This window comes from Accipiter gentilis, chromosome 15 (genome assembly GCF_929443795.1).
Source record: "Accipiter gentilis chromosome 15, bAccGen1.1, whole genome shotgun sequence".
NCBI lineage: Eukaryota > Metazoa > Chordata > Aves > Accipitriformes > Accipitridae > Astur > Astur gentilis.
The window spans coordinates 21,689,425-21,701,441 of NC_064894.1; the positions used below are offsets into that span (position 1 = coordinate 21,689,425).

At 35.5% G+C, this 12,017-nt stretch overlaps 1 protein-coding gene across 2 annotated transcripts in view; it reads left to right on the forward strand.

Moving 5' to 3' along the window:
• The window catches only part of AFG1L (AFG1 like ATPase), a 71,066-nt gene that overhangs the window by 9,972 nt on the left and 49,077 nt on the right, over positions 1-12,017 (forward strand). For both annotated transcript variants that reach the window (XM_049818145.1, XM_049818144.1), the window contains exons 3-5: positions 7,453-7,504; positions 8,154-8,255; positions 9,738-9,868. In XM_049818145.1, the coding sequence (XP_049674102.1) occupies positions 7,453-7,504; positions 8,154-8,255; positions 9,738-9,868 (285 nt within the window). The remainder of the gene's footprint in view (positions 1-7,452; positions 7,505-8,153; positions 8,256-9,737; positions 9,869-12,017) is intronic.

The following is a 12,017-nucleotide window of genomic DNA, read 5'->3' on the forward strand; positions in this document are numbered from 1 at the left end:
TTTCAAATAGGCAAGTATGGCAGGGTGCAGAGCATTGGGACGCATGCTTGCCTATCAGAATGCCTCCAACATCCGTTGAATGCTTTGAACTCCTATATGTAGCTGGAGATCATGCATTTGCTAATTCTGTCCTTGACTGGAAATGCTATAAATGTCTCCCTGCTTCCAGATGAAAGGAAGCAGACTAAACACCTAAGAAGGAGCTCTTTTTTTTGTTGAGATACAGTGAGAAGAAACCTGAATGGGAAATAATTCCATGGAGCAGAAGTCAGGCAGGTATAATTCCATGGAGCAGAAGTCAGGCAGTCTGGAAGGAAAAACATAAGAGTGGTCTCCAAGAGGTCAGTGAGCGTGTCTTTGGAAGTTCTGTTCTGGAGGCAGTTGACCCGATCATCATTATGGGTCCCTTCCAACTTCCGATATTCTATGACCCAGCTTTAAACAGGGGTGTTGGCCACATGATCCCCTGAAGTCCCTGCCAACCTCAGTCATTCAATGATTCTAACTTTGATACGGCAATTGGAGCCAAACAATTGTTTGGGGTATATTTTTGCCTGCTCTGGCTGGTCAGTCAGCTCATCACATTACTTAGCCTTTTTACTTTTGGTATTTCTTTAATTAAAATTACTAAAAACATAAAACCAGTGTCAAAAATGATATGGTCTGAAAATTGTATGTTTATGGTATTTTCAAACATTTGTATTGTATGTGAGCGCGTGCCTACGGATCCATGTTGTCTTGATGCCTTTGTAGGGTAACTCTTGAGTCTGAACAAGCCTGCTGATTCAATTTGGTCAAGTACCAAATGAAAAATAGAAATTCCCTCTTTCAAAAATGGTTATTGCTTATCTTTGGTATCCAAAGCAATATGGCAGTGTGCCTGAATGAGAGAGCTGTTTTTGCGTAAGTGTAAGGAGATCGAGCTGGATTCATCTTGCCAAACTACTTCTGTAAGTGTAATCGATCAGGCCAGAGTTTTGTATCTTGAGGATGCTCAATGTGAAAAGTTTGTTTTTTCATCTGTCTGGGCTTCTTTTTCAGCTTTGGTGTTGGGCTTGTAATCTTTTAGATTACCAATCACAAAATTGTCTTTAGACACTGTACCTGGACTGTAAAAGAGGAAGTCACTCAAAAGGAAGCCAGTTACTGGCTTGCTCCTGCATTATCTTTGCACATACTGCCATTCTTTTATTTGTTTTCGTTCTTTAGAAAAAATGTTATGGTAAAGATGTTGGTCTTACTGTCAAACCTGAGGATCAGTAGGCTACAGCGTTTTGATCTTTTCTGGTAAACTGTTTTGGGCATTTGGATATTCAGTTCTAAAAGTGCTGCCTTTGAGAATAGTTTTGAGACCTGACTTGTGTTAACTGGTGTGCCCTGCATCATTATAGTTGTTAGAGCAGGTGTCTTGTAATGGCTTTGTAGATCAAGCATTATGTGGGTTTGTTTTTTACTGTTTCTTTGATTGGGAAGCATGAATAGGGAAGAAAGTCTCTATTGCAGAGAACAAATACTAATCTTATTCTATTTAGGAAATTGTGATGCTACTTTGTCCTTGTATAACAGAGCTAATCGCAGTAAAGCCAGCCTGACTGACGCTTTCTTAGAAGGAAAAAGTCAAAGGCCATTTTTTAGGTTGAGAACGTGGTTTTCACTAGTTCATTTAAAGCATTCCTCTCCTTCATTTAACATGACTTCAATTCCATGCTTTAATTTTAAACCAGCTTATAAAAACCATTGCATGGCTCGCTGATACCTGGGAACTAATGCCACAGTCAGTGAGAAGCAGCTCTAGAACTATTTGCTATTGGGATAAGTGTTGCAGTTTGAGGTTTTTCTTCTAGGGCTTTGTATCTCTGTGGAAATCTTAAGAAGATTGATAACCAGGTTGAGCACTATAGTGCTGTACATCAAAAGTACATCAAAACCAGAAAAGGAGGAGAGCGGTGAGTTTTGTGTAAATCTGTTAAAGCCTGCTAGCTTGTGTAATTAAATCAAATCATACCATGATTTACGACAGAGAAGTCAAAACAACTTTGTTTCTCTTCTGCTCTCTTTGAGGAAGTTATTTGCCAGTTCAGACAGAGTTCCTTTTGAGAAAAAATGAAGCCAAATAAAGTATGGTTTAAATTCTAGTGCAGGCCAGGTTTTGCTTCAGCAAAGTTGTAGTCAACATCCTTAATGAAGGTTTTTCACAGAATGAGTCACAGCTGTGACTAGGTAGTTGGTAAAATCATAGCCATCAAGCACCTGTAGACACTGGTATCATATGCTTGTCATATGTCTACATCTCTCAAGGAGTTTTCTAAGTAAGCAAAATACATGTTTGTTATGATGGATTTTCAGGGCAGGGATGCTGTTGCAAACTTGGTTCAGTTTTGAAGAATAGGACTAACTAAGGCTTTTCATGCCAAGAAGAGGTGGTGAGTACTGTTCTCTGGAGTTGGCCTGGGTTGAGTAGGATTTGTGTAGGCTTATGAGTGGAAGTAACTAGTAGAAGATGTCTTCAGGAAGTACTAATGATATAGGGCACAGGTAAATCCTGTATTCATTAATAGCTCACTGGCATTTTGCTCCCATGAAGGCCTGGAACTTTGTAACTGAGTATGCTAGGAAGTAAAAGATAAACTTTATGCTATAGATGTTCAGTTGTTTTTATGATAAAATGATTGGCATTGGTTTTGCTTTGTTTTGTACTTAATGGGTTTTAATACATGTAAATGAAACAAAATGATGTATTTTAAATTACTTAAGGACTTGTTGGAAAGAAGTCAAACACTTTAATCAGTTACGCATAGTAGTTTGTAGATTGACTTTTTGCTTTTTCAGGAGGTTTCTAGCACCTTGACTAACCTACTTTTAGTATGAAATCTCCTTCATTGAAAAGAATGTACTGGCAGCTTTTTAGAAATAAAAAGTAGTGGTGCCTGGCATTTCAAGCATGCTCATTTTTCCTGGCTCTGTCATTGAAGATAATGTGTTTGGGAGGTTGCAGTGAAGAAAAGCGAGAAGAGAGAGAGAAGCCCGTCTCTGTCAGCCTCTTCTGTAGTCTGATATCCCTTATTTTATTGCTTGATTTCTTCTGTGGTAGAATTGCAGAAGCCTCTTCTAAAATAACAGTTATTCCAGAAACAGAAACTTCTTGCACTTCTGAACCATTACAATGGTCTGCTTTGTTTTTAGTTTTGTTCTTCATTTGTCACTTTTTATCTAAATAGCTCTATTCACTAAAAATACGGTAAAAGTAGGATTAGGGAACAAATATTTATATCAGATACAATACAAGCATTTCAGTGTCTATCCAAGAGACTTGCATTACCTTACAGGCCATAGCTTTCTGACATCGGTAGTCTGGGGTGAGACACACACCACCAGCCATTTCCTTTATGATAATAGAACTCTGTATTTTTTTACAATATAGGTTTTTTGGGGCATCAGCTTAGAATGAATTTGAAGGGAAAAAAAATTAGTCTTGCTGCAAACCAAGTAGGCTTCTGTTTTTCAAAATTATTACTCACATTTGAACAAGGACTTTGATCTTCAACTTGGTGAAAGCATGGCCTTGTACTGAGATATTTTGAGATCCTCTCAATTGAAGTTCAAGGCCGTAAGAGTTTGCATAGATGTTTCAGATCTCTAGATTTTCAAAATAATACCAATTGGGACATCTTAAGTGCTGTTGAGTTGCTGTACTAATGACTTGAAATAAGCTCAATTATAAGTGAGGTCATGTTTTGAAAAGAGGTATGAACAATAGTAAACACCATTCAAGACCTTGAAAATGTCTTCAGTTACAACAGCAACCAAAAAGGAGGCCTGAAAGAGTGAGAGAAAGAGGCAGTTTTGTTAGTGTTTAAAAAAACCCCAAAACATCTGCTGTTTGGAGACTTGTCTCTTGAATTCTGCATATTTTAATTAACCACCATAGTATCGACATGCATTTTTACTTACAAGTTTTTCAAAGCAGAGTGTAAATATTCCCAGGAAATTATTTGCTTGCTTCTGGTGTCTGAGGTGGGGAATGTGGGAGAAGGTGGGAAGACGTTGCACATTATTAAAGACATTTAAGAAAGAATAGGAAGTTGTCAGAATGAAGGAGATATTTTGACCGATATAATTCCTTAGATGAGGTAGGATATTGATTGATTAAAATGCAATTTAAACAAAAAAAGAAAAATCTGATGCAAAGCAAGGCATGCAGTTTAGAAACAGGAATGTGTAAAACATTTTGATGGTAGAGGAGAGAATTCTGTAAGTCTGGGCACGCTAATGTGTGTCCCCTGTTGTGGAATTGTAAATATTTTAGCATATGAATGATTTTCAAGGAAAAACCTGTAAGTCATCTCATCTATAAAAGGAAAAACGGCTCCTGCTGGAGCATGTCCTGATGATAATGAAACTTGGTGAAGCGCTTAAGTTATGCTTTCTTAAGTTATTGCAAAGAATGCTATGGGAATTAAGAAACTTGGAGGACTCAAGGAGTTTGACACATTTGTGGTGATGCCCTTGTTTGAAAGGATGTGGTGAGCATTCAAAACATACGTCTAAGGATTTCAAAATTGTCCCCTTCAAACTCAGACTTTGTGCATCCCTTAATATTTTTGGGTTTGTACATTTTAAATATTAGCTTTAACATCCTTAAATCTTACCATTGTTGCAAAAGCAAATTTATTGTCAACCAATTGAACGTCATTATACTGAGACCCCAAATATGTCTCAGAGTAATACAGAAGTGAGGAGAAGCACATTTCTTTAGTTTGTCTTCCTACATCTCCCACTTTTTTCCCTTCCCTCCTTGAAATAAACAAGACTGCTCTGATTTTAGGGTCACTGCAGGATCTTCTGCATTAGATCTCTCCCCCTCCTCCTTTGGAGCATGTATTTCAATAGAACCAAGATCGGTCTTCTGCTTTCTTTGCCCCCACATACCACTGACTTTCTTGACTGCTTGCTGTGCTCTAAGTTGAACAAACAGCATTGATTGGATTTTATCAGAAATCCTAGTGGAAGTTACTCCTTTTCTTACGCAACTAACAGGCTTCAGAAGATGAGTGAGAATAATTTAAAAAAAAATAAAAATCCATTTAATTATCATGTAGAATAGCTTGAGAACGGTAGGATATCTGAGGTTCAGTATTAAAAGTCCACTGATTGAGTTTACTTTTTTGAAGTAAAATACATGTTAAAAAAAAACCCAACCCAAGAATTTAAAAATAAATTCTTAGTGTTGTACAATACCTGACAGGATTGCGGAAGCAAGTATCCTAAAAGTGTCAATAGTGGCACTTCTGCCAGAAATATATGTAAAATATTTGCTAAAAACTACTTTAACTGCTCAAAGAGCATAAGAGTTTTTTTGATATTCGGTTTGCTTTTAGAGATGATCAGCTTCAGCAGTATCGATCCATATTTTTTTTTTTTTAGCAATTAGATATTGCTCAAAAATTGCTGTCTTCACAGAAAAACTTAATTCCATTTTTTTAAATCAACTGGAAGTTGATTTAGACTTCTGTGGAGCCCAAGCCATTATATTTGTTTCCATTAGCCAAAAAAACCTTTTTCTGTAACATGTTTTCTAGAAGTGGTAAGTACTGGAGTGAGAATAAAATATGCCTAAAAATACAAGCTTCAAGATGGTTAAATGTAATTAATAAAACACTGTACAACGAAAAAAATGGTATAAAATGTAGGTGTTACTAGTTTTTCTGGTTATATAACCTTTATGAAGACGGATAAAGGGGTACTCTAAACATTGATTTGTTTTTCTAGCTTTGTGTCATTCCTCATGAAACTGCAAATCACATTAATGCTGCCTTTTTATGTAATAAATTTAATGTAGTCTTTTATCTTGTTAAAATGACTGTTGTTAATCTCAAATTAAAAATGAAATTCTTATGAATGTCTGTCATTTGGGGTTTTTTCCATTTCTCCTTTCTTCACTGTGTAACTTTGAGCATCAGTAATTTTAATGAGTACAAGCTCTTAAAAAGTACACACTGAAAAATGTTTGTTAATTAAATTGTCTTGCAATGCTTTCAAAGCACTAGCAAATACTTGCAGCCTTGTCTATTAATGGAGTGGTTTCAGAACATCTGAAACCCCGTTCAGCCACAGATTGATGATACAAATTTTTGATTATCCTATTAATATAGCTCTAAATTAAATCTATAAGTGGGTCTTATATAGGCTATGCTTGCATATTTTCTGAATGAACTGATACTATAAGACCTGAGACATTCTCTTTCTGCCTTCTGGTCATATATTTTCTTTAATTAGTGTTTTGCTGCTGACTCCCACATTTCTTTAACATGGCACTGTATTTTGAAAAGTGCTTTAGGTTCAAGTTGTTTAGCAATTACCCAGCTCCAAATGAGACCACAGGGTTGCAGCTTTAATTTTCTTCTGTTTTGGCTCAGCTCATAGAACTCGGCAAGTGGAGCACTTGAAAATAACCAAATACTCTTCCGCAGTGTTTTTGTGGATGTCAATTCAGTTTCATGGATTTGATGAGGATTTTGTTAAGGTTTCCAATTTTTTAGAAACTTTCTTTTTAGAATTATACTTGGAAGTGGCTATACACAATTCTGAGCAGGGAGGACTGTTTCAAATTGAAAGTCTTGATGTTATTGCAAGTTTTTCCATAAAAATGTGTATTTGAGTAAAACAGAATAAACAATCAGGTGTCATAACATATGTCCTGAGTAATATTAAGAGATCCAAAATTCTTAAGCAGTATTCATTCAAGATAAACATAACTCACTTGAGAAAATTATTAATAGAAGGCATACTTTGAAAATAACTTTTTATATATGTATACGTGTACACACACATGCATGTGTACATAGGTACATATTTTTGCTGTGACTCCATTGATTTTAATCATGTTTAGAACCAGAGATGATTCTGCATTTAAGATTCAGAGTGGAGAGAAAGGGGACCTACAATACTCACTGGCTTTGCAATAGTGATTTTCTAAATCCTGATGTTTTATATCTTAAGCAGAGCTGTTTTAATAGATATATAGTGCATATGTCTATGAATACTACAATTCTGCTTAATTTTATATACTTTTTCCTAGGACTGTTTGTTCAATTGGCTTAGTGAGGAAAAGGATTTGTTTTGATGATGATGGATTGGGAAACATTTAATCATTTTACATGTGTTCTGGTAAAAAGGCCTGTGTGCTAGGACTGGGAATGGGGATATTTTCACAATGATCTAACAAACCACCAACTCAAACCCTGCATGTGTGCTTGGACTCTTTTATAGAATTCACACAAATACCATGTTAGGATTGCTTACCAATTCTCAGCTAATGATTTATTCAAGGTTACACTTTGCTAGCTAGTGCTACTTCAGTGGTTAAGTGTAGCTACTTTCTTTACCACAGCAATGTGCTTGCTTTTAATTTTACCCCATATTTGTATTTATTCTTTTTCTCTTGATTTGCAGCTCTTTGCAAAAAACAAGCCCCCAAAAGGTCTTTATGTCTATGGAGATGTTGGTAAGTTTCAGTTGCATCAATTCAAATGGAATTTTCTCTAAATGCAGGTTTATTAAAATTCTGAAGTGTCTAAAAGCTTTATGTTTATGTTACATTATTGCTTTAATGAATTTCCAGGATTAGTTTTCTTCCACGTTTTGATGTTATGTAATACAATTATACTCTGAATTCTGGAAGCTGTTGGATTCGACTACATTACCATGTGTAGTTTTTTCAATGTTACCCCCTCACTAATATTTGAGAATGCAATTTAAGAATTTGGGAAGTAATTGAGGGAGCCACAGAGGGACTTTATATATTCTAATTACAACAATGCGTCATGAAAACATACTCACTTTCAAAAGGAAATACTAATGATGTTTTCTGGATGCATATAGAGCCATTTCTGCAACCTTTGGGCCATGTCTGTGTGGACCAAAATTTTAAAATAGAAAAATAAAAATGCAGTTGTTCCAAGTTTTTGAACATAGAAAATATAACTGATCTTCACAAACAGTCTGGTCTTGTACTTATTCTGTGGAAGAGTATAGTTTCTTTAGTTCAAAGCTAATGAAAAATCATTATTGTAATCAGTACGTACTGTTCTTAAATTAACTACCTGTTTGGGTGGTTTTTTTGTTGGTTTTTTTTTTTTTTTTTTTATTTGAAGGCACAGGAAAAACAATGGTGATGGACATGTTCTATTCTCACTTAGAAGTAGAAAGGAAAAAGAGAGTCCATTTTCATGGCTTCATGCTAGATGTACACCAGAGTAAGTGCAGACGCAGGTATTTACAATAATTTTATGAAATATGGTATCTATTAAAAAAGTCTGTCTCATTCTCGTATACATATTAATCAGTGTAACTGTAAGTATTTAAGCAAAAAATGTAAAAAAAAGGAAGAGAGGTTAAAGGATTTTAGCATTGTCTGTCATACCAGAGTGGATATTAATTGCATATTATTTCTCAAGTATCTTTTCTGAAAGATTCTGTATACCTGATTATATAGAAAACTTGGGTGTATGTTTAGGATTAAATCCTTAACTGGTATCTTTCTGAAAGATTCTGTATACCTGATTATATAGAAAACTTGGGTGTATATTTAGGATTAAATCCTTATCTGTTTTCCAGTTACCAATTAACTTATATGCAATCTGAAGAAGGCAATTGCTAAAATTGAAAGAGTAAAGGTTAAACACAATCTGTATTTTGAATAAGCAATAACTAAATCAGGTATAAATACCAAGGAGAATGAGAACTGTTCTGGCTGACAAACTTAGTAATACTGTCAGCAATTTAGAGGAAAAACTAATAGAAGGAAGCTCATCCTAACGTTCAGAAAATTTTCTGACAGGGTGAATAATGCACTTTGTTTTGACAGATACTGTTTTAGATATTTTCAAACTTGCTTCTGTTTCTAAATTCTATGACCTTAAAATACTGTGAAATTGTTAAATAAAGCTGTAATTTACAAGTGTTGTGACACCTGCATTTTTCTTGGGAAACATTCTTCAGTGTAGACAACTTCTGCCACTTTCAGTGCCCTCTTTTCTGTCATTGTTGGGTCACTGTTGAGATTTTCTGTTTCCATTTCTTTTCATTTCTGCTTAATCTTAGCAAAGGTAGCTTCTTACTGCAGGATCTTTGTTTTCTGAATGTTGGTTTAGTCAGTTGGAATACAATCTATGAGACAGTAAATTATGAATGTAATAATCTTACTTTGTACCAGTACCATCATCTTTACATTTAAAAATATAACTGTGTTGCTATGTCTAAGTTCTTTTAATTAAATGCATTCTAAGCATGCCTTCAGAGGATGCAATGCACAGAGCTGTGTCATTGATTTGTAAACATCGTAAGGTTTTTTTCATACTCGGAGATAAGATTAAGACAGAAAATGCCAAATTACAAAGTGAAACTGAAACTGAGGTCATGAATTGGAGCAAGAGAAAACTGTAATTTTTATCAGTTTTTAAAAGCTAAAGTATAGGTGTGTAGCTTTCAAGGGTTCTTTGATTTTTGTTTTATGTATTTCTAAAGAAGAAAATATGAATCGCAGAATCTGTCAGCTTTTAATGGTTGTCTGGATGTGGTTGAAAATTGTTTTGCCCTCTTGAAATTGGACTAAATTGGAAGCTTTCTTATTTTTACTGGACTGGGTTACTTTTTATTTGGTAGCTAAATAATTTTGTTCTCCCCGTCTTAGAAAAAGCAATAAGAAACATTTGTTCTTTTCTGTTTTATCAACTGAGGAATACATCGACTTAAGCAGAGCTTGCCAAAAAGAAAGGCAGGATTTATGGCCAAATCATATGACCCAATTGCACCAGTAGCAGAGGAAATAAGTGAAGAGGCTGCTCTCTTATGTTTTGATGAATTTCAGGTAAGAAGTCAGAGATTACTCCTGCACTTCAAGGGAAACTTCATAAAATTACTTATGATCTTAAAATATGACACTTGTTACTGCTAATATAGTGTTTGAATCACTGGCCAGTAGTGAACTGTAGAAGTTGAAGTGTAGAAGTCATTTCACAGTTTTGAAGATGGTGTTTGTTTGTTTTGTGGTTTTTTTTTTTCCAGGAGATAAGATGCAAGTTGGGGGTGTAAGTCCCCTTGTAGTGCTTTCATTTACCACTCTGGTTACTGGTCATACAAGGGGGTATTGGAGTTGGTGACAGGCTTATGAGTACTTCAGGGGAGGGACCATCATCCTGTACTGAGTCTGTCCAGTGCCCAGGAGAGTAGCTGTCTGATGCTTGGCATGCCTGGTCTTTGCTGTAGTTCCTGTAAGGCAACAAAATCGTCTCAGTGTGATTAAGGAATTGGAAATAACTTGTCAAATTCAACCTGAATTCTTTCCTGAAGTTATTGGAGCCTTTGGCCTGGCAGTGCCAGATTATATCAACATAACTTACATTTTAAGAAACCTTTATTGAATTAAATGTGAAAATTAAAAATAAACTCATAAAATTATCATTGCCCAAGCTAACTTGATGTTTCATTTGTTTTACACAGCTTGTGAATTTTGTTCTAAGGGCACATCACAGATTTAAGTGTAGAATTGCTTTATAAAAATTTTTGGGAGAGAGGCTAGAGGTATTTGGCAGCTTTAATCAGCTGAGATTTTTATAATTCAGAGAGAAAATGCAGAACAAGTGAAGAACAGGTCTGTGTTAGTTCTCAAATCACTAATAGTAAAAGAATTGTCTATTAATGCTGTTATGCTCTTTAATACATTACTGAAATGGATAGAGCAATTTATATCTCTTGCTATTATTTTACAAGCCTGTGCACCTGAGAAAATAACTGGTTTATGATCAGCTCCCATGAAGGGGATTTTTGTAGCTGTAAAGTAGTAGGTGTTCTTGTTTTAAGTTACTCTTGCATTTTTTTGTCAAGGGGGAGTCCTTTTATCTATGGTTTCAGAATGGGTGGAGTCATTGCAATTGCTGCTGTTTGATCATTTTAATTGTGCTTTATCTAGTGAATATGAATGCTGGGCTTCCAAAACTTGCAGCGTAAAACCTAAATGCAGTTATATTTACACTATGAAGAAATGGGAAGGTTTGGAGAGGGCAGGGAGGAGCGTTAACTGTCATGACATCAAATGCTCAAATGGTAGAAAGAGCCATCTTTGTTGTACCATATATAGTGTAAAAACCTGCTTTTCTGTATGAATGCCCACAGCTTTCATATCCTGGTGGTGCCGTTTCCAGACTCATGTTTCCACATTTTAAGGGGAGAGACTCTAGTATTTCTTGTTTCCAAATTGATAGCCTGCTCCCCCTGCTGACTTGCTTGAAGTACATCAATCACTTCAGTTGTAAAAATCACCTGTGTTTTTGACGGTGGGTCACAGTTGGGAAAGTAATACAAGAATTATACTTTAAACTGTGTTTCTAAGACTTTGCATTCTTATGTGAATTTTAAAAATCTACTTGTTCTGGGTGTACTAATACTCTAAATTCACAGATTTTTGAATAGCTGGATTTCTTGACTGATTTTCTGTAGCATGGAACATTATGCAGGCTTTGGCTACTGGAGTCCCTGCTTTCTGAAATTTTGCAGAAGGCACTGAATTTGGGATAAGAAACCTTCTGCTTAAATAGTCATAAAGTAGTGCAGTGACTGGAAGAGCAGCCCACATGGTTACACGATTAACATTGATAATAAAGAGCCATCTCTGAGGATGTTTGCAGCTCTTTTCCCCAGTGGATAGAATGGCTTGATTTCACTGGAGTCTGATTCACTCATATTTAAAGAGCTGGGGACTCAGAACATACACTGCTCTGACTTGCAGACAAAACTACTGTCTGTTTTGACAGATGGAAAATCAAGTTGGGTCTATACTGCTTTGGCAAAATATTTGTGTGTGGAGGAAATACCAGAAAACTATTGAGATTTGCTTGAAACACTTCAGGTTGCTTACAAACACCTGTTGGAAAAAAAAGGAGAATAAGCTGAATTTATTTATTTATCTTAAGATCAGACACATAGATGAATGATACAGTAACAGCAAAAAGTAACATTAA